Source organism: Schistocerca gregaria, chromosome 1 (genome assembly GCF_023897955.1).
Source record: "Schistocerca gregaria isolate iqSchGreg1 chromosome 1, iqSchGreg1.2, whole genome shotgun sequence".
Classification (NCBI taxonomy): domain Eukaryota; kingdom Metazoa; phylum Arthropoda; class Insecta; order Orthoptera; family Acrididae; genus Schistocerca; species Schistocerca gregaria.
In genome coordinates this window covers 1,208,957,665-1,208,981,054 of record NC_064920.1, presented here as the reverse complement: position 1 = coordinate 1,208,981,054, position 23,390 = coordinate 1,208,957,665, and the positions used below count along the sequence as shown (strand labels likewise).

The window sequence follows — 23,390 nt, the reverse complement described above, 5'->3', positions numbered from 1 at the left end:
AGTGCACTGCTTCCCAGGTTCAGTGGCTATCTCTTCTGCTGATTAGCAGATGACAGGAAGTAGGGGGCCATGGGTGTTTTGTTGTGTGGTGTGTTGAGGTTATGCTTTAAGGTGATTTACGTGCAATAATGTCTGCCCACCAGACGGAGTTAAGTTTTTCAACTTCAGGTCACAAAACTATGTATTGGAAGGACTTCCCCTGACCAATTCAGTTACACTTAGAGTTGCTGTGTAACATGACGACGAGATCTTGCTAAGAACTCAAAACAGGTTGTGATACCATTTATGACCTGAAGCTGAAAAATACAAGAAAATTTCGTATTAATTTTTGTGTAAATTTAGTATCTTCAATCTCTTGGAAAAGGCATCAAACATTGAAGATGATACAGGAAATTGTCTGACATCAACACACACCATCAGATAACTCTGCTTTACATTAAAGTTACATATATAATTGCGGGAATTTGTTCTTATTAGAGCATACGTTGTTGTTGGAACTCTGGAAGTACATAAAATTTGTGTCTGTTGTTTTATTTGCATAGGTGGTGAGTATTCAGGCAAACTTATAGGTGACCAGACTCATATGTTGGTTATCCAAGAACCTTATGGAGAAAAATTCAAGTACGCATCACAGTGGCAGCTCCCTTGTGTGCTACCTGCATGGGTTCAAGATAGCGTAAAGAATGGTTACGCACTTCCAGTTGAACCTTATGGTGTGAAACAGAAGCAGAAGTCGTCTACACCAGTGCATGATGACCCCAGTGAGTGTTTCACTGTAATGTGATTCCATCTGTGTCTAGAATATGTGAATATGAGGGTGGTTTGAAAAGTTCTCGGAATAGAATTGGAAAAAAACACTTAAATCACTGAAACTTTTCTATTTTTCAATGTAGTCTCCTTGTAGCTTAATACACTTGGTCCAATGATGTTCCAGTGCCCTTATCCCATCTCGAAAATGAGTTTCCTCCAGGCCTGCAAAATATTTGCCAACTCCAGCTATCAAATCTTTGTTTAAAGTGAATCTTGGCCCACCAAGAAAAATTTTCAGTTTTGGGAACAGATGGAAGTCTGATAGTGCCATATCAGGTGAATAAGGTGGATGCAGCAACAATTCACACGTTGTTGTTGTTGTTGTTGTTGTTGTTGTGGTTGTGGTCTTCAGTCCTGAGACTTGCTTGATGCAGCTCTCCATGCTACTCTATCCTGTCAAGCTTCATCTCCCAGTACCTACTGCAACCTACATCCTTCTGAATCTGTTCTGTGTATTCATCTCTTGGTCTCCCTCCACGATTTTTACCCACCACGCTGCCCTCCAATGCTAAATTTGTGATCCTTTCATGCCTCAGAACATGTTCTACCAACCGATCCGTTCTTCTTGTCAAGTTGTGGCACAAATTTCTCTTCTCCCCAAATCATTTCAGAAATGACTTCCTGACACTTAAATCTATACTTGATGTTAACAAATTTCTCATCTTCAGAAACACTTTCCTTGCCATTGCCAGTCTACATTTTATTTCCTCTCTATTTCGACCATCAAAAGTTATTTTGCTCCCCAAATAGCAAAACTCCTTTACTACTTTCAGTGTCTCATTTCCTAATCAAATTCCCTCAGCATCGCCTGACTTAATTCGACTACATTCCGTTATCCTTGTTTTGCTTTTGTTGATGTTCATCTTATATCCTCCTTTCAAGACACTGTCCATTCCGTTCAACTGCTCTTCGAAGTCCTTTGCTGTCTCTCACAAAATTACAATGTCATCAGCGAACCTCAAAGTTTTTATTTCTTCTCCATGGATTTTAATACCTACTCCGAATTTTTCTTTTGTTTCCTTTACTGCTTGCTCAACTTACAGATTGAGTAACATGGGGGAGAGGCTACAACCCTGTCTTACTCCCTTCCCAACCACTGCTTCCCTTTCATGTCCCTCGACTCTTAGAACTGCCATTTGGTTTCTGTACAAATTGTAAATAGTTTTTCACTCCCTGTATTTTACCCCTGCCACCTTCAGAATTTGAAAGAGAGTCTTCCAGTCAACATTGTCAAAAGCTTTCTCTAAGTCTACAAATGCTAGAAACGTAGGTTTGCCTTTCCTTATTCTTCCTTGTAAGAAAAATTATATGCTAAGTATTGCCTCACGTGTTCCAACATTTCTACGGAATCCAAAATGATCTTCCCTGAGGTCGGCTTCTACTAGTTTTTCCATTCGTCTGTAAAGAATTTGCATTAGTATTTTGCGGCTGTGACTTATTAAATTCATAGTTCGGTAATTTTCACATTTGTCAACACCTGCTTTCTTTGGGATTGGAAGTATTATATTCTTGAAGTCTGAGGGTATTTCACATATCTCATACATCATACTCACCAGATGGTAGAGTTTTGTCAGGACTGGCTCTCCCAAGCCCGTCAGTAGTTCTAATGGAATGTTGTCTACTCCCGGGCCGTGTTTTTACTCAGATCTTTCAGTGCTCTGTCAAACTCTTCATGCAGTATTGTATCTCCCATTTCATCTTCGTCTACATCCTCTTCCATTTGCATAATATTGTCCTCAAGTATTTTGCCCTTGTGTAGAACCTTTATATACTCCTTCCACCATTCTGCTTTCCCTTCTTTGCTTAGAACTTGGTTTCCATCTGAGGTCTTGATGTTTATACAAATGGCTCTCTTTTCTCCAAAGGACTCTTAATTTTCCTGTAGGCAGTATCTGTCTTATCCCTAGTGAGATAAGCCTCTACATCCTTACATTTGTCCTCTAGCCATGCCTGCTTAACCATTTTGCACTTCCTGTGATCTCATTTTTGAGACGTTTGTATTCCTTTTTGCCTGCTTCATTTACTGCATTTTTATATTTTCTCCTTTCATCAATTAAATTCAATATTTCTTCTGTTACCCAGGGATTTCTACTAGCCCTCGTCTTTTTACCTACTTGATCCTCTGCTGCCTTCACTACTTCATCCCTCAGAGCTACCCATTCTTCTTCCACTGTATTTCTCTCCCCCATTCCTGTCAATTGTTCCCTTAGCTCTCCCTGAAACTGTGTACAACCTCTGGTTCTTTCAGTTTATCTGTTCCCATGTCCTTAAATTCCCACCTTTTTACAGTTTTTTCCATTTTAATCTACAGTTCATAACCAATAGATTGTGGTCATAGTACACATCTGCCCCTGGAAATGTCTTAAAATTTTAAACCTGGTTCCTAAATGTATGTCTTACCATTATATAAATCTATCTGATACCTTCTAGTATTTCCAGGATTTTTCCATGTATACAACCTTCTTTTATGAGTCTTGAACCAAGTGTTAGCTATGATTAAGTTGTGCTCTGTGCAAAATTCTACCAGGCAGCTTCCTCTTTCATTTCTTATCCGCAATCCATATTCACCTACTACGTTTCCTTATCTCCCTTTTCCTACTCTTGAATTCCAGTAACCCATGACTATTAAGTTTTCGTCTCCCATCACTATCTGAATAATTTCTTTTATCTCCTCATACATTTCCCCGATTTGTTCGTGGGTTCTTGTAGTTTTGCCATGGCAATGGCACACGGGTGCGGGCGTGCATTGTATTGATGGAAGATGACTTTCTTCCTGTCTAAAGCTGGCCTTTTTTCACATATTTTTTGTAGCAATTTGTCCGGGAGATTAGCAAAGTATCCCCCAGTGGGGAGATAATCTACAAACAGAATCCCCTTTGCATCCCAGAATACTGATGCCCTGACCTTTCCCATAGAAGGAATTGTTTGCTTTCTTTGTTGGCAGATACTCAGCATGTTTCCACTGCTTTGACTGTTGTTTTCTCTCTGGGGTATAGTAGTGCACCCAAGTCTCATCTGTGGTTGCAAACCAGTGCAAAAAATCTTGTTCATTTCTCCTAAAACAGGCCAAGTATTGTTCAGATATGATCATTCTCAAGTGTTTTTGATCCAGCATCTAGAGTCACAGCACCCATCTTGCAGATAATTTTTTTTAATTTCTAATTCTTCAGTTAAAATGTGATATACCCATTCAAATGACATCCGGAAAGAGTGAGCAATTTCACGCACTTTCAATCGGTGATTCTCCATGACCATTTTGTGCACTTTTGCAGTGATTTCTAGAGTAGTGACACATGTTGGCCGACCACTACAGAGATCATCATCTAAGCTCTCCTGACCAAATTTAAATTCATTTGTCAACTTGCAATAGTTGAATATGAAGGAGCAGAGTCCCCCAGTGCATTCTGGAAATTGGCTTAAATGTCCTTTGCTTTCTTACCTTTCTTTTAGAAGCACGTAATCACTACTTGAATCTCAATTTTATTTCCATCTTCGCAAATCACTATATGACGACGACGACGACGACACTCTTGATGATTCCAAGAACTTTTTGAACCACCCTCATATGAATTGGTGTGATAATTTTCAACTGTGTATGCTGTTGAACGATTTGTCATTCCAAAATTAAACTGAAAAAATGTATGTACAATGTTTATGACATAAGAGGAGTATCAGTTTACCAGCTGCTTATATCTGGAGCACTTGAATAGAGCTAGAGGCATAAAAAATAATTTGAATGAATCTTTTGAAATTTGTGTTTTTATAGAGTTCACATATAGGCATAGAAATTGAAGTAAAGTTAAACTTGCTAGAAGTTAGCATAATATCATAGACCATATACGAGGTGTGTTCAGAAAGTAATGGGAATTCCCTAATTTTGCCTGTTCAGAGTCTCACATTTTTTGTGTGTTATTGGTAAATATGTATGAAAAGTATCTGTAAATTGTTAACTGTATTGGAAATTTAATCTGTTGTCAGCTGGCAAAAAGGTTAATTTTGCATTTATAATAAAACAGTGATTATTTATGCAGGAAAGCTTTAGAAATGTTAAATGTATCTATTGGTGAGTCCACTAGGAGTAAAACAAGGCTTTTTATGAGTTGAATAAGCGTTTCAAAGAAGACCATGGTGAGGCTGCTGATGTGTGTTATTGGTAAATATGTATGAAAAGTATCTGTAAATTGTTAACTGTATTGGAAATTTAGTCTGTTGTCAGCTGGCAAAAAGGTTAATTTTGCATTTATAATAAAACAGTGATTATTTATGCAGGAAAGCTTTAGAAATGTTAAATGTATCTATTGGTGAGTCCACTAGGAGTAAAACAAGGCTTTTTATGAGTTGAATAAGCGTTTCAAAGAAGACCATGGTGAGGCTGCTGATGAGTGTCCCAGATGGCTCAGCACATTGTTAACTGATGAAATTGTTGAGAAAGTGAAAGAAATGATTATCAGCAGTCACAATATCATATTCAGAAAAGTAACTGATGATGTTAGAATATCAATTGGTTCATGCTGTGATTTTTTTTAGGAAGTTTTGGGCACGACCCTAGTGTGACAAAATTATGAACTTCAGCTAAAAACAGTGATTAATGTAAGTTGCTCAGGAGTCACTAGATTGTTAGTAATGATTGAGAACCGGTGGAATGTGTCATAACAGGTAGTGAAACATGGAGTTCTGGATACAACTTTGGAACTAAGGTTCTGTCGTCCCAGTGAAAGCATTCTTGATTGCCAGAACCAGAAAAAACTTCTCAAGTGTGATTAAATGAGAAGCATATGCTAAATGTATTATTCAATTGTAATGGCAAAGTGCACCATGAGGTCGCAACACAAGATTGAACAGTCAATAAGGAGTACTACTTAAACATCATTTGCATGAAGCAAGTTGGGAAAGATGAGCAGATAGGTGACAAAACAATTCATCACTTTTACACCACAATACTGCACCTGCTCACACGTCATTGTTTGTTCATGAATTGTTGGCCAAAAACAGAACTGTAATGATGCCCCAGCCTCAATACTTTCCAGAAATAGCCTGATATGACATTTTTCAGTTCCCAAAAGTAAAGAAAACAAAAGTGTTCCAGAGATTGGAAAAAGCACTGTTGTAAGTGTATAACTTCTAATGGGGCTATTTTTGAAATGATAATGTTGATGTAAATGAATAAATGCAATTCTTTTCAAAACACAAATATTCCAGTTGTTTTGAATGAACATTGCATCTTTCCTTGTCCATATTAGGAATGACTTTTAGCAACATGGTATACATCATTTATTCAATTTCACATCTTTTTGCATAATAACAATTGTATAATATTTGAAAAAGCTGAATGTGAAAGACTGTTTTAAAACTTTCTTTTATGGGCAATTGATTGGTTAGTTAAATATTGTTAATATTGTGCACAAAATATATATGCTATCAATTTTCAAATTAGAGTATACAATAAAAATGTGTAGTTTAGCAACAGCAACAGTTAACCCCATGAGCATGTATTGAGCTTCACATAGTTTTCTGTCAGTTGCTTCTGGTATGTTTCAGGATTACCAAATTTCTCAATGATAAGTGCTGTGGGCTTTGGTACAGGTACTGTGGATGAGACTGCAATGAATACGTCCACATTCTCTGTGATTTCAAGTCGAAGAAGCTCAATTGGCAGCTTAAGTAAGTTCAGTCACTGGTGAAATAGGTTTCAAGTTCTTTCAGTCTACTGAATAATGAGATTTACAATGTGTGTGTGTGTGTGTGTGTGTGTGTGTGTGTGTGTTTGAAGATAATCAGCCCGTCATGTATTGTGTTAACTGTAATTAGTTTTGTGGTAAATGATCATCATTCTCCGTCTTGCCAATATTAGTGTAATCATATATCAGAATATTTTTTATGTGAATTTTCAGACAAATAAAATATAAAGGTGCCGAGAACCATAAGGGCCTAAAGCACAGTGTTTCCGATTTTGAGTTTGTAGCAAGTATGCGTGCTCCCGACATCTGTTGATCTTACTGTGAATCGGTTTTATCTGTGTTGTAGGCCCACATTGTGTATATGAACATTTACTAACTAACTAACTGAATAACTATGAACTTTTATGAAATGGTGTCCCACTGATTTATCTGATATTCATGTCCATATGAGCCCGAATCACAATGCACACTCTTGAGCGAGGTGACACAGGGGTTAGCCCACTGGACTTGGGTTCAGGTTGACGACAGTTCAAACCCGTCTCTGCCCATCCTGATTTAGGTTTTCCATGAGTTCCCTAAATTCCTTCAAGCATATCCTGGGATGGTTCATTTGAAAGGGCGTGGCCGACTTCCTTACCTATTTTTCCCTAATCCCATGGGACCAATGACCTTGCTGTGTGGCCCCTTCCCTTGAACCACACGACCAACCGCAAAGCACCATTTTTTTCCCTCTTTGCTGCTCAGTTGTTATCTATGGTTACCAACATAAAACTGTTTGTTTTCTCATCTGATGGTCGGTGTCAGGTTTTACAGAAAACCTTTTATAGTCCGTAAAATGGAAGCTGAGGATTTTAGAACCTTTAATAATATTACAGACCTCACTGTGAAGCTGATAGTTGATGTACATGGTAACAATGTACACTTCAGTAATTTTACAATGATATTTTCAACAGGTTGCCAGAAACTGTTGTTCAAAGTAATATTCTACATTGGAGTCTCTGGAGGCCCCAGATTTGTCATGTCGAGGAAGATCAGTCACTCCCCCCACAGTTTGTAGATGGCCCTGCTAAATCTAGTGCTCAAATATGTAGTGGAAGGCAAATATCAACCTTGAAAGATGGAGACTTAACAAAACTACTAGATTTCAAAGTTGAAAGTGGACAGACGTCTTTGTCTCAACCTAAGCTTTAGGAATGTGCGTGATGAAAGTGATAATAATGAGGACCTTGAATTGTTGGAATGTCTGTGTGTGTGTGTGTGTGTGTGTGTGTGTGTGGTGCTTTTAGTTGCTGTTGTATATGTTCTAGTTATATTTTCACATTTATTGAAAACTTTACAACTGTTAAAAAGGTACTACTATCAGTAGCATATATGTGAAAATTTTGTAAATTAACATAAATATTCCCTTTGCGAGAAAAGTTCCCAAACAGGTTCTTTTTACTTCTGAGTTTGTAATGCAGGGTACACAGCAAAGGAGTCCCTGATATCAAAACTAAATCTCTCAAAAACTAAAATGAATAGACAAGTGCAACAAGTAGTATGTTCATTGTGAGATCTGCAAGAATTTTGTACAGAAGTTTCAAAATAGGCACTTGGTCTAGGGAGTGGCAACTGACCCTTAACATAGACAAATGTAATGTATTGCGAATACATAGAAAGAAGGATCCTTTATTGTATAATTATATGATAGCGGAACACACTGGTAGCAGTTACTTCTGTTAAATAACTGGGAGTATGCATGCGGAACGATTTGAAATGGAATGATCATATGAAATTAATTGTTGATAAGGCGGGTACCAGGTTGAGATTCATTGGGAGAGTCCTTAGAAAATGTAGTCCATCAACAAAGGAGGTGGCTTACAAAACACTCGTATGAAACTTCCTGGCAGATTAAAACTGTGTGCCCGACCGAGACTCGAACTCGGGACCTTTGCCATCTGAGGCAAAGGTCCCGAGTTCGAGTCTCGGTCGGGCACACAGTTTTAATCTGCCAGGAAGTTTCATATCAGCGCACACTCCGCTGCAGAGTGAAAATCTCATTCTACAAAACACTCGTTCGACCTATACTTGAGTATTGCTCATCAGTGTCGGATCCGTACCAGATCGGGTTGATGGAGGAAATAGAGAAGATCCAAAGAAGAGCGGCGCGTTTCGCCATAGGGTTATTTGGTAACCGTGATAGCTTTACGGAGATGTTTAGCAAACTCAAGTGGCAGACTCTGCAAGAGAGGTGCTCTGCATCGCGGTGTAGCTTGCTCGCAAGGTTTCGATGAGGTATTGAATATACTGCTTCCCCCTACTTATACCTCCCGTGGAGATCACGAATGTAAAATTAGAGAGATTCGAGCGAGCACGGAGGCTTTCAGACAGTCTTTCTTCCCGCGAACCATACGTGACTGGTACAGAAAAGGGAGGTAATGACAGTGGCACGTAAAGTGCCCTCCGCCGCACACCGTTGGGTGGCTTGCGGAGTATGAATGTAGATGTAGAAAATAGTTCAAAAAGCTGCTAATAGCTGGTGCTATAATTGCAATACATAGCGCCAATAAATAATGCACTGCTGCTCAGAGTGATTACTTACACTGTTATAGCGTGACAGGTGGTTAGTGTACCGAAGGAAGACATTAAAATCGCGTAGTCCACTGAAAGTTTTTGGAATACCACAGGTTTGAACTCAGTCCTATGGCAACGAGGCACAGTTTTCAGACACAAATGTTCCAAAATAACTCGACGCAGAAACCATTTGCAACCTCTTCACCAAATTCCAACGGGCAGGCAGCTTGACTGATGATCTAACGGGGAATGTTGGCCCTAGGCAGTTTATTTACTGCTGAAAATGTTGCCACAGTTTCTGGAATTATTCAGCCAAATTAAAGGAAATCCATCTGAAACCTTACAGCAGAGACTGGTTGGAAGGGAGGAAATACTGAGACAGAGCCTACACACGTTTCCTTTCAAAACCCAAAGCTACCAGGCCGCCTGTACAAGCTGTGTGACAGAACAATGTTCTCACAGTGATTGATAATGAAGAATTTGATGTTGGCTGCGAAGGATTTGATGTTGGCTGCATCTGGTTCAGATATGAAGTACCCTTCCTGATGAGTGGAGTTGTGAATAAACGAAACTGGTGATTTTGGTGTTCCAAAAATCAGAGCAATGCAAAACCACTGTATTCACTCCAAGTTACTGTTTGGGCTTTGGTATGCATCAGACGTATTATTGGCCCTTACTTTGCACAAGGAACGATCCCTAGTTAACACTATGTTGCAATTTTGGAACTATTTGTTGCTACGCAGCCAGCATTCAAGGATCGGTCAGACACCAAGTGCTTCATACAATATGGGGACAGACTACATTGCACTGAAAAGATGTTTATTACTTAATGAATACTTCAGGAATTGTGTTGGGTTATTGTAAATTCACTAGTGCAGGGATGGATTGGCCTCCATATTCGGCCGATGTGACTTCTTTTGACTACTTTGTATGGGACATATTGGAAGACAGTCTACTGAAACCATTCCACTGCGCTGGACAAGCTCGAATTGCCTAGCTGAATGGCATCTTAGTCCATTTCCGTTGAGAACTACAGGGAGTGTTGGCAGATTTCATTGTTGGTTTGTATTACCTCCGTATTGTGATTTGTGGACATTTAGAAAAGATTGTGATGTGATTGCAAAGACGGCTTGCATAGGACAAGCCTAATTATGCATGCTATTGCTGTTAACGAGCTCCACAGCTTCCAGTGCAATCTTTATGAAACTTTTCAAACTATTGCAAAACTTCGGTACCTAATTCTTATGGCTTTCACAGCTAATATATCTATTCTTTTCATTTGTCTACTGATCTTAGTTTTTGAGATATTAAATTTTGAAATCGGGGGACTGCTTCACTGGACACACTGTATGTCAAAGCAGGAAATGTTAAGTTTTTGTATGTATGTGTCAAGAAAGGCAAATAATATTTATCACACTATTAATTAAGACAAGCTTTGTGTGAGGATTGATATTGAGACAGTGTACAATGAAAGTATAAAATTTTAGGGTTAATTTAAGTGACTGATAGCTATATATTTGAAAAAATTGCTGGCTAAAATCAGTAGTGAGGGAATGTGCTGCAGTCAGTTTGTTGAAGGTTTACATATTTGAGCAAAGCTCTTTGGCAGATAAGACTAGAGTTTATGTACAGCAGTCAGTCATCCCCCTTATTATTCAGTTTTCCAAACTGTATGAGCAACGTAATACTTTCAGTGTCTGCTGCACAGTACTGATGCAGCTTTTGGACACTATATTTGTTGGCAATAAAAATTCTGTTCTGATCTCCTGAATTCACACTCCATAAATATTTCTACATCTACAGGACTACTCCGCAATTGACACTTAAGTATCTGGGAGAAGATTCAATGAACCCCCTCCGGGGTGTCTGTACCATTCTGCTCTTGAGCAAAGAACAGGATGAATGAACACTTAAATCTTTCCACGCCAGCTCTGATTTCTCTTATTTTATTACAATGACCATTTCCTTATGTAGGTGGGTGTCAACAAAATATGTTCACATTTGGAGTAGAAAGTTGCTGATTGAAATTTTGTGAAAAGATCTCACTATAGTGAAAAGCACCTTTACATTAATGATTGCCAGCCCAGCTTGCATATTGCATACGTGCCAGTCTCTTCCCTATTTTGCGATAATACGAGATGAAGTGCTCTTCTTTGAACTTCCTCAATATCCGAGACATCTTCGCGGGTACCGGGCGCGTTTGGGCCACCCTCTCCCCAAGGGGAGTGGCGGGTTCAGCGGCGTTCGCGGCGCACGAGGCGGAGGGTCAATGTGGAGGCTGGCCGTGTGGCATCGCCCGCTCTGCCTGTGAGTGGACATGTGGCTGCTCCTTCAGCAAGGTCCGAGCAGCCACATGGGGGGAGGGGTTTATTAGTTATTGGGAGCTCCAACGTTAGGCGGGTGATGTAGCCCCTTAGGGAAATAGCGGAAAGGTCGGGGAAGAAGGCCAGTGTTCACTCTGTCTGCTTGCCGGGGGGTCTCATCCGAGATGTGGAGGAGGCCCTACCGGCGGCGATAGAGAGCACTGGGTGCACCCGACTGCAAATTGTTGCTCATGTCGGCACCAATGACTCTTGCCGTCTGGGTTCGGAGGTAATCCTCAGTTCGTACAGGCGGTTGGCGGAGTTGGTGAAGGTGGAAAGCCTCGCTCGCGGGGTGGAATCAGAGCTAACTATTTGTAGTATCGTTCCGAGAACCGATCGCGGTCCTCTGGTTTGGAGCCGAGTGGAAGGCTTAAACCAGAGGCTCAGACGATTCTGCGGAGAGCTGGGGTGCAAATTTCTCGACCTCCGCTATCGGGTGGAGAAATGTAGGGTCCCCCTGAATAGGTCAGGCGTGCACTACACGTCGGAAGCGGCTACGAGGGTAGCGGAGTACGTGTGGAGTGCACATGGGGTTTTTTTAGGTTAGAGAATTCCCTCCCTAGGCCCGACAAGACGCCTCCTGAGACGCGGCAAGGCAGGAGTAGGCAAAATGCAACAAGGAATAACAATATTAATGTGCTAATAGTAAACTGCAGGAGCGTCTATAGAAAGGTCCCAGAACTGCTCTCATTAATAAACGGTCACAACGCCCATATAGTACTAGGAACAGAAAGTTGGCTGAAACCAGATTAGATTGGATTAGATTAGATTAATACTTGTTCCATAGATCATGAATACGACACTTCGTAATGATGTGGAACGTAAACAGTAATGAAATCCTAAACTCTGATTGGAATGTATACCGCAGAGATAGGCTGGACAGTGAAGGGGGAGGCGTGTTTATAGCGATAAGAAGTGCAATAGTATCGAAGGAAATTGAGGGAGATTCGAATTGTGAAATGATTTGGGTGAAGGTCACGGTTAAAGCAGGCTCAGACATGGTAATTGGATGTCTCTATAGGCCCCCGGGCTCAGCAGCTGTTGTGGCTCAGCACCTGAAGAATAATTTGGAAAATATTTCGAGTAGATTTCCCCACCATGTTATAGTTCTGGGTGGAGATTTTAATTTGCCGGATATAGACTGGGAGACTCAAACGTTCATAACGGGTGGCAGGGACAAAGAATCCAGTGAAATATTTTTAAGTGCTTTATCTGAAAACTACCTTGAGCAGTTAAACAGAAAACCGACTCGTGGTGATAATATATTAGACCTTCTGGTGACAAACAGACCCGAACTATTTGAATCAGTTAATGCAGAACAGGGAATCAGCGATCATAAAGCGGTTACTGCGTCGATGATTTCAGCCGTAAATAGAAATATTAAAAAAGGTAGGAAGATTTTTCTGTTTAGCAAAAGTGACAAAAAGCAGATTACAGAGTACCTGACGGCTCAACACAAAAGTTTTGTCTCAAGTGCAGATAGTATTGAGGATCAGTGGACAAAGTTCAAAACCATGGTACAATATGCGTTAGATGAGTATGTGCCAAGCAAGATCGTAAGAGATGGAAAAGAGCCACCGTGGTACAACAACCGAGTTAGAAAACTGCTGCGGAAGCAAAGGGAACTTCACAGCAAACATAAACATAGCCAAAGCCTTGCAGACAAACAAAAATTACGCGAAGCGAAATGTAGTGTGAGGAGGGCTATGCGAGAGGCTTTCAATGAATTCGAAAGTAAAGTTCTATGTACTGACTTGGCAGAAAATCCTAAGAAATTTTGGTCCTATGTCAAAGCGGTAGGTGGATCAAAACAAAATGTCCAGACGCTCTGTGACCAAAATGGTACTGAAACAGAGGATGACAGACTAAAGGCCGAATTACTAAATGTCTTCTTCCAAAGCTGTTTCACAGAGGAAGACTGCACTGTGCTTCCTTCTCTAGATTGTCGCACAGTTGACAAAATGGTAGATATCGAAGTAGACGACAGAGGGATAGAGAAACAATTAAAATTGCTCAAAAGAGGAAAGGCCGCTGGTCCTGATGGGATACCAGTTCGATTTTACACAGAGTACGCGAAGGAACTTGCCCCCCTTCTTGCAGCGGTGTACCGTAGGTCTCTAGAAGAGCGAAGCGTTCCAAAGGATTGGAAAAGGGCACAGGTCATCCCCGTTCTCAAGAAGGGACGTCAAACAGATGTGCAGAACTATAGACCTATATCTCTAACGTCGATCAGTTGTAGAATTTTGAAACACGTATTATGTTCGAGTATAATGTCTTTTCTGGAGACTAGAAATCTACTCTGTAGGAATCAGCATGGGTTTCGAAAAAGACGATCGTGTGAAACCCAGCTCGCGCTATTCGTCCACGAGACTCAGAGGGCCTTAGACACGGGTTCACAGGTGGATGCCGTGTTTCTTGACTTCCGCAAGGCGTTTGACACAGTTCCCCACAGTCGTTTAATGAACAAAGTAAGAGCATACGGACTATCAGATCAATTGTGTGATTGGATTGAGGAGTTCCTAGATAACAGAACGCAGCACGTCATTCTCAATGGAGAGAAGTCTTCCGAAGTAAGAGTGATTTCAGGTGTGCCGCAGGGGAGTGTCATAGGACCTTTGCTGTTCACAATATACATAAATGACCTGGTGGATGACATCGGAAGTTCACTGAGGCTTTTTGCAGATGATGCTGTGGTGTATCGAGAGGTTGCAACAATGGAAAATTGTACTGAAATGCAGGAGGATCTGCAGCGAATTGACGCATGGTGCACGGAATGGCAATTGAATCTCAATGTAGCGAAGTGTAATGTGATGCGAATACATAGAAAGATAGGTCCCTTATCATTTAGCTACAAAATAGCAGGTCAGCAACTGGAAGCAGTTAATTCCATAAATTATCTGGGAGTACGCATTAGGAGTGATTTAAAATGGAATGATCATATAAAGTTGATCGTCGGTAAAGCAGATGCCAGACTGAGATTCATTGGAAGAATCCTAAGGAAATGCAATCCGACAACAAAGGAAGTAGGCTACAGTACACTTGTTCGCCCAATGCTTGAATACTGCTCAGCAGTGTGGGATCCGCACCAGGTAGGGTTGATAGAAGAGATAGAGAAGATCCAACGGAGAGCAGCGCGCTTCGTTACAGGATCATTTAGTAATTGCGAAAGCGTTACGGAGATGATAGATAAACTCCAGTGGAAGACTCTGCAGGAGAGACGCTCAGTAGCTCGGTACGGGCTTTTGTTAAAGTTTCGAGAACATACCTTCACCGAAGAGTCAAGCAGTATATTGCTCCCTCCTACGTATATCTCGCGAAGAGACCATGAGGATAAAATCAGAGAGATTAGAGCCCACACAGAAGCATACCGACAATCCTTCTTTCCACATACAATACGAGACTGGAATAGAAGGGAGAACCGATAGAGGTACTCAGGGTACCCTCCGCCACAAACCGTCACGTGGCTAGCGGAGTACGGATGTAGATGTAGATGTAGATGAAGATCCTCTGTCAGTCCTATATGGTAAGGATCCCGTACTGTACGTCAGTACTCCTGAAGAGGGCAGGCAAGCACAGTGTAGACCAACTCTTTAGTAAACTTGTTGCATCTTCTAAGTGTTCTGCCAATAAAACAGTCTCTGGCTCACATTCTCTACTAAATGCTCTGATTGATGGTTCCAGTTTGTTGTAATTGTAACCCCCTCTGTATTTAGTTGACTATTTAATTAACATTCTATGTTGCATTGAATAAATTGTATAATATAATAGGAAAAAAATTCTACTTACCAAACAGTGGCAGGAGAATACACATGAGTTGCGGGAGTCCACAACCTTTCGGAGCAAATGGCTCCTTCTTATGGCAGAACTGTTGAAGGGTAAGGAAGAAGGTGGAAGGGACTGGTGAGATGGGTTGAGAAAGAAAAAGTAATTGGCTAATTGTTGGGGACTGCACTTGATAAGGTCCGAAAACCTGAGAGCTTAAAGAGGGTAGGTAGGGTAATCAGCGAGACAGAGATTACTGACAAAACATTGTGCAAGAGCAAATAATAGTGACAAGCATAAATGAATTATGTGGTAAAGGTGGTGAGGGATAAGCAAGTCAGAAAATCAGATGTAGAAAGCTAAAAGTGTTGCTGCGATCAAAGAAATTAATGTAAATTAAGGCCAGGTGGGTGGCAAGAACAAAGGACCTTTAACTGTGTTTCCCACCTGAACAGTTCTGAGAAAGTGGTGTTGGGGGGGGGGAATAAAGATTACATGGGGCGAAACAGGCACTGAGGTCATGACTCTTCTGTTCTAGAGCATGCTTTACAATAGGATATTGTTTGTTGCCAGTGTGCACCCTTGGTCTGTGCCCATTCATCTTGACTGATAACTTGGTGGTAGTCATGCCAATGTAAAAGGCTGAACAGTATTTACGTAACAATTGGTACATGACATGTGTCATTTCACTGATTGCTTTCTCTTTGATAATATGGGTTTTTTTGTCAGTTAGAGGCTTGTGTAGGCGGCGGTAGGAGGATGCATAGCACAAGTCTTGCAGTGGGCATTGTCACAGGATAGGGAGCCATAGGATAGAGAAATTTGTACAGAAGGAGCATGGGGTCTAACCAGGATATCGTGACTTTGTGTGTGTGTGTGTGTGTGTGTGTGTGTGTGTGTGTGTGTGTGTGTGTGTGTGTGTGTGTGTGTGTTTCTGAGGTGGGGGAGGGGAGGAAGCAATTATAGGTGTGGCTGTCAAAATGCCAGACAGAATGTAACTCACTTCTGGGCATGATTTTAGAAAATCATAGCCATGTCTAAGTAGCAGATCTATACATTTAGGACTAGGGTAGTACTGAGAGACAAGAGCGTATTCTTAAGTTGCTTTTTTGAGATCAGCAGTACCAGAATTGGATGCGTTGGCCCAAGAGGTAGTTTAGTACAAAGTCGGATAGCTTATTGAGGTGAAGTATGGCCTGTTGTTGCAGTTTGAAGTTGATTTGGTGGGTGATACCATTCAAGGCCTCCCCCCATGAACCATGGACCTTGCCGTTGGTGGGGAGGCTTGCATGCCTCAGCGATACAGATGGCCGTACCGTAGGTACAACCACAACGGAGGGGTATCTGTTGAGAGGCCAGACAAACGTGTGGTTCCTGAAGAGGGGCAGCAGTCTTTTCAGTAGTTGCAGGGGCAACAGTCTGGATGATTGACTGATCTGGCCTTGCAACATTAACCAAAACGGCCTTGCTGTGCTGGCACTGCGAACGGCTGAAAGCAAGGGGAAACTACAGCTGTAATTTTTCCCGAGGACATGCAGCTTTACTGTATGATTAAATGATGATGGCATCCTCTTGGGTAAAATATTCCGGAGGTAAAATAGTCCCCCATTCGGATCTCCGGGTGGGGACTACTCAGGAGGATGTCGTTATCAGGAGAAAGAAAACTGGCGTTCTACGGATCGGAGCGTGGAATGTCAGATCCCTTAATCGGGCAGGTAGGTTATAAAATTTAAAAAGGGAAATGGATAGGTTAAAATTAGATATAGTGGGAATTAGTGAAGTTCTTTGGCAGGAGGAACAAGACTTCTGGTCAGATGACTACAGGGTTATAAATACAAAATCATATTGGGGTAATGCAGGAGTAGGTTTAATAATGAATAGGAAAATAGGAATGCGGGTAAGCTACTACAAACAGCATAGTGAACGCATTATTGTGGCCAAGATAGATACGAAGCCCACACCTACTACAGTAGTACAAGTTTATATGCCAACTAGCTCTGCAGATGATGAAGAAATTGAAGAAATGTACGATGAAATAAAAGAAATTATTCAGATAGTGAAGGGAGACGAAAATTTAATAGTAATGGGTGACTGGAATTCGAGTGTAGGAAAAGGGAGAGAAGGAAACATAGTAGGTGAATATGGATTGGGGCTAAGAAATGAGAGGAAGCCGCCTAATAGAATTTTGCACAGAGCACAACTTAATCATAGCTAACACTTGGTTTAAGAATCATGAAAGAAGGTTGTATACGTGGAAGAACCCTGGAGATACTAAAAGGTATCAGATAGATTATATAATGGTAAGACAGAGATTTAGGAACCAGGTTTTAAGTTGTAAGACATTTCCAGGGGCAGATGTGGACTCTGACCACAATCTATTGGTTATGACCTGTAGATTAAAACTGAAGAAACTGCAAAAATGTGGGAAATTAAGGAGATGGGACCTGGATAAACTGAAAGAACCAGAGGTTGTGCAGACTTTCAGGGAGAGCATAAGGGAACAATTGACAGGAATAGGGGAAAGAAATACAGTAGAAGAAGAATGGGTAGCTCTGAGGGATGAAGTAGTGAAGGCAGCAGAGGATAAAGTAGGTACAAAGACGAGGGCTGCTAGAAATCCTTGGGTAACAGAAGAAATATTGAATTTAATTGATGAAAGGAGAAAATATAAAAATGCAGTAAATGAAGCAGGCAAAAAGGAATACAAACGTCTCAAAAATGAGATCACAGGAAGTGCAAAATGGTTAAGCAGGCATGGCTAGAGGACAAATGTAAGGATGTAGAGGTTTATCTCACTAGGGATAAGACAGATACTGCCTACAGGAAAATTAGAGAGACCTTTGGAGAGAAGAGAACCACGTGTATGAATATCAAGAGCTCAGATGGCAGCCCAGTTCTAAGCAAAGAAGGGAAGGCAGAAAGGTGGAAGGAGTATATAGAAGGTTTATACAAGGGCGATGTACTTGAGGACAATATTATGGAAATAGAAGAGGATGTAGATGAAGACGAAATGGGAGATACGATACTGCGTGAAGAGTTTGACAGAACACTGAAAGACCTGAGTCGAAACAAGGCCCCCGGAGTAGACAACATTCCATTAGAACTACTGACGGCCTTGGGAGAGCCAGTCATGACAAGACTCTACCAGCTGGTGAGCAAGATGTATGAGACAGGCGAAATACCCTCAGACTTCAAGAAGAATATAATAATTCCAATCCCAAAGAAAGCAGGTGCTGACAGATGTGAAAATTACCGAACTATCAGTTTAATAAGTCACGGCTGCAAAATACTAACGCGAATTCTTTACAGACAAATGGAAAAACTGGTAGATGCAGACCTCGGGGAGAATCAGTTTGGATTCCGTCGAAATGTTGGAACACGTGAGGCAATACTGACCTTACGACTCATCTTAGAAGAAAGATTAAGAAAAGGCAAACCTACGTTTCTAGCATTTGTAGACTTAGAGAAAGCTTTTGACAATGTTGACTGGAATACTCTTTTTCAAATTCTAAAGGTGGCAGGGGTAAAATACAGGGAGCGAAAGGCTATTTATAATTTGTACAGAAACCAGATGGCAGTAATAAGAGTCGAGGGGCATGAAAGGGAAGCAGTGGTTGGGAAAGGAGTGAGACAGGGTTGTAGCCTCTCCCCGATGTTATTCAATCTGTATATTGAGCAAGCAGTAAAGGAAACAAAAGAAAAATTTGGAGTAGGTATTAAAATTCATGGAGACGTAGTAAAAACCTTGAGGTTCGCCGATGACATTGTAATTCTGTCAGAGACGGCAAAGGACTTGGAAGAGCAGTTGAACGGAATGGACAGTGTCTTGAAAGGAGGATATAAGATGAACATTAACAAAAGCAAAACGAGGATAATGGAATGCAGTCAAATTAAATCGGGTGATGCTGAGGGAATTAGATTAGGAAATGAGACACTTAAAGTAGTAAAGGAGTTTGCTATTTAGGAAGTAAAATAACTGATGATGGTCGAAGTAGAGAGGATATAAAATGTAGACTGGCAATGGCAAGGAAAGCGTTTCTGAAGAAGAGAAATTTGTTAACATTGAATATAGACTTATGTATCAGGAAGTCGTTTCTGAAAGTATTTGTTTGGAGTGTAGCCATGTATGGAAGTGAAACATGGACGATAACTAGTTTGGACAAGAAGAGAATAGAAGCTTTCGAAATGTGGTGCTACAGAAGAATACTGAAGATAAGGTGGATAGATCACGTAACTAATGAGGAGGTATTGAATAGGATTGGGGAGAAGAGAAGTTTGTGGCACAACTTGACTAGAAGAAGGGATCGGTTGGTAGGACATGTTTTGAGGCATCAAGGGATCACAAATTTAGCATTGGAGGGCAGCATGGAGGGTAAAAATCGTAGAGCGAGACCGAGAGATGAGTACACTAAGCAGATTCAGAAGGATGTAGGTTGCAGTAGGTACTGGGAGATGAAGCAGCTTGCACAGGATAGAGTAGCATGGAGAGCTGCATCAAACCAGTCTCAGGACTGAAGACAACAACAACAACCATTCAAGGAAACATTAGGGGCAAGTGTCTGCAGGATTTTGTTGAAGGTGAGAAATCAGGTGGAGTGGAAATTGGCAAATGAGTTCTATAGGTCATAGATTAGACAAGTAGGTGTAGTAGATTACTGTATTTAAGACTGTAAAAGAGGCTGGTGTAGAGTAGGATTACATCCAGAAATGGGGACTCTCAATGTTATGTCTTTGGGGAACTTTCAGGGACAAGCAGGCCTCAAGAAATACGATGTGGGACCTTTGGATGGTGCAAAAGCATGGTTTTGAAAGGACTGAACATGAGATGGGGTTCAAAGTGGTAAGAGAAAGGGGGGAAGTGGTTGGAGTATTAGAAGCAGTGGGGAGGGGGGGATGAGCGGAGAAAAGGAAGAAAAGCAAGGAAAAAGATGCTATTAAAAGGGTAAAATGTAGAAAAATCCGCACAAAAATCATTAGAACAGGCAGGTTAACAAGAGGTAATGCATGGGCGAGAACTTCACGAGAAAAGCGGACTGTATGACACAAAAAGAAAGTTGTGATAGGAAACACTTACAACAATAAATTTTGATTGGGAAAGTTCGTGAAAAAAGACATGAAAACATACAGAAGCTTAAAAACAGGGCAAGCAGAAAGAGGATGTCGTTGAAGAAAATGGAATCTACTGTGTTTGGGATTAAAATAATGCAGATGGCAGCAACAGCTGGTCAGCGCAGTTTGGCAAAAAATGCGTTAAAATGTGAAAGAATCCCATTGAAATGAGGTAAGTGGAGAGAGGGAAAGTAAAGAAAAGTGCTGTCAAATTTGCAAACCTGTCGACAAGACACAATTGGAAGGTTGAGGCCAGGATGGTTACGAAAGCGCGTAGGATGCACGGAAAGTTCCCACCTGCACAATTCAGAAAAGCTGGTGTTGGTGGGAAGGAACCATATGGCACAGGCTATGAAGCAGTCATTGAAATGATGGGTATCATGTTTGGCAGTGTGTTCAGCTACAGGGTGGTCCACTTGTTTTTTGGCCGCAGTTTGTTGGTGGCTGTTCATGCGGACAGCCAGCTTGTTGGTTGTCATACCTACATAGAATGCAGCACAGTGGTTGCAGCTCAGCTTGTAGGTCACATGAATGATTTCGCAGCTAGCCCTGCCTTTGATGTGATAGGTAATGTTAATGACCTGACTGTAGTAGGTGGTGGTAGGAGGATGTATCGGACAGCTCTTGCATCTACGTCTATTACAGATGTATGGGCCTTGAGGTAAGGGATTGGGAGCAGGGATTGTGTAAGGATGGACGAGTATATTGTGTAGGTTTGGTGGACGGTGGAATACCATGGTAGATGGGGTGGGAAGGATAGTGGGTAGGACATCTTTAATTTCAGTGCATGACGAGAGGTAATCAAAACCCTGGCGGAGAATGTAATTCAGTTGCTCCAGTCCCGGATGGTACTGAGTTATGAGGGGAATGCTCCTCTGTGGCCGGACTGTGGGACTTTGGGAGGTGGTGCTTGGAAAGATAAGGCACAGGAGATTAGTTTTTGTTCAAGGATGGGAGGATAATTACGGTCAGTGAAGACTTCAGTGAGACCCTCGGTATATTTAGAGAGGGACTGCTCGTCACTGCAGATGCAATGACCACGGGTGGCTAGGCTGTACGAAAGGGAATTCTTGGTATGAAACGGGTGGTAGCTGTCGAGGTGGAGGTATTGCTGGTGGTTGGGAGGTTTGGTATGGACGGAGGTACTCATGTAGCCATCTCTGAGGCGGAGATCAACGTCTAGGAAGGTGGCTTGTTGGGTTGAGTCGGACCAGGTGAAGCAAATGGGGGAGACGTTGTTGAGGTTCTGGAGGAATGTGAATAAGGTGTCCTCACCTTCAATCCAGATAGCAAAAAATGTCACCACTTAATCTGAACCAGGTGAGGGGTTTAGGATTCTGGGTTTTTATACAAGATTCCTCTAGATGGTCCATGAATAGGTTAGCATAGGATGGTGCCATGTGGTAGCCCATAGCTGTACCAAGAATTTGTAGGTAATGCCTTCAAAAGGGAAGTAATTGTGGGTGTGGATATAGTTGGTCATGGAGACTTGGAAGGAGGTTGTTGGTTTGGAATCCATAGGGCTCTGGAATGGTAGTGTTAGATAACAGTAAGGTCATGGGCATCAGGAAAGTTAGTGTACAGGGAGGTGGCATTAATAGTGACGAGCAGGGCACCGTGTGGTAAAGGGAGAGGAACTGTGGAGAGTTGGTCAAGGAAATGGTTGGTATCTTTTATATAGGAGGATATGTTGCGGGTAATAGGTTGAAGGTGTTGGTCTACAAAAGCAGAGATTCTCTCAGTGGGGGTGCAGTAACTGGCCACACTGGGGCTTCCTGGGTGGTTGGGTTTATGGACCTCGGGAAGCTTGTAGAAGGTGGTAGTGCGGGGAGTGGTAGGGGTAAGTAGAGAGATGCACTCTGGGGAGAGGTACTGGGATGGGCCTAAGGATTTGAGTAGTGACTGGAGATCCCACTGGATTGCTGGAATGGGATCACTCTGGCACGGTTTGTAGGTGACAGTATCTGACAGCTGACTAAGTCCTGCCACGTAATCCTTGCAGTTCCAAGCTACTGTGGTGGAGCCTTTGTCTGCAGGTAGGATTATAAGATTGGGATCAGTTTTTAGATGGTGGACTGCTGTTCTTTTTGCGGATGTAATGTTAGTGTGCATGTTGCGGTATTTGGGGAATGATGGTGAGGCAAGGTTCGAGGATAAGAAATTCTGGAAAGTTAACAGGGGGTGGTTTGGAGGCAGTGGGGGTGGATCACAGATGGATGGAGGAGTGAACTGAGTTTGGCAAGGTTCAATGTTGGTCTTTGGTTGAGTCCGATTGGTCGGGTTGTGGCAAAAAAGTGTTTCCACTGTAGAGACTGGGAGAAGGAGAGAAGGTCTTTTAATTAGTCCTGCATGGTTGAATTTGGGAGTGGGGCAAAAGGTGAGGTCTTCGGAAAGGACTGAGATTTTTAGTGGGACTAAGGCTTCTGGGGGAAAGGTTCATGACTGTGTTGTGGGTCTGTTTAGGATTTGAGTTCTGTGTGTTGGTGGGAGTTTCGGAGGGTGGGGTAAGTATAGTAGGTCTGAGAGACAAGGTTTGTCAGCTATGAGGGGGTGTGGGGGAGGTTTGGAGGTTGTTGAAGAAGTGGTGCATAGTGGTACTCCAAGGTGGGAATCGGAAGTGAGCAGGATGGAGAGCTTTTTGAGGTGGTGGTGTGTATGTTGCTAAAGTTTCTGCAGGGCAAGAGTTTCAATGTGTGTTACAGGTTCCAGAAATCTGGGATTACATAGCAGGAGAATTTTGTGGATGGAGAGAAGGTACTGCAAGGAGGATTGGGCTTGATTGATATGGTTTTACAGTACTATGTTGATGAGGGCTAAGGATTGGCGGAATCTGAACAGGTGGAGGTCATTGTGGAAGGAGGGGTGGCAACCAGAGATGGGTAATGTGATGGTAAGGCCATTAGGGGGATTTCATGAACCAAGCAAGAACACAGGTACAGTATGTGGGACTGGGATGTGGCTAGGGGTGAGGAAACTTTCCTGTATTAACGCAGATGGAAAGACCAGGATCCATGGTGGTGCAAATATTCGAAAAAACATGTAAGAAAGTAGAATTACGTCTGAAAAATTACACAAAAATACAACCAAATATGTGTGAAAAGTACGAAATGGAGGC

At 41.8% G+C, this 23,390-nt stretch overlaps 1 protein-coding gene across 2 annotated transcripts in view; it reads left to right on the top strand.

The window, feature by feature from the left end:
* LOC126284798 (DNA topoisomerase 2-binding protein 1-A-like) overlaps positions 1-23,390 on the top strand; it is a 290,604-nt gene that overhangs the window by 60,409 nt on the left and 206,805 nt on the right. For both annotated transcript variants that reach the window (XM_049983964.1, XM_049983973.1), the window contains exons 6-7: positions 543-761; positions 6,349-6,471. In XM_049983964.1, the coding sequence (XP_049839921.1) occupies positions 543-761; positions 6,349-6,471 (342 nt within the window). The remainder of the gene's footprint in view (positions 1-542; positions 762-6,348; positions 6,472-23,390) is intronic.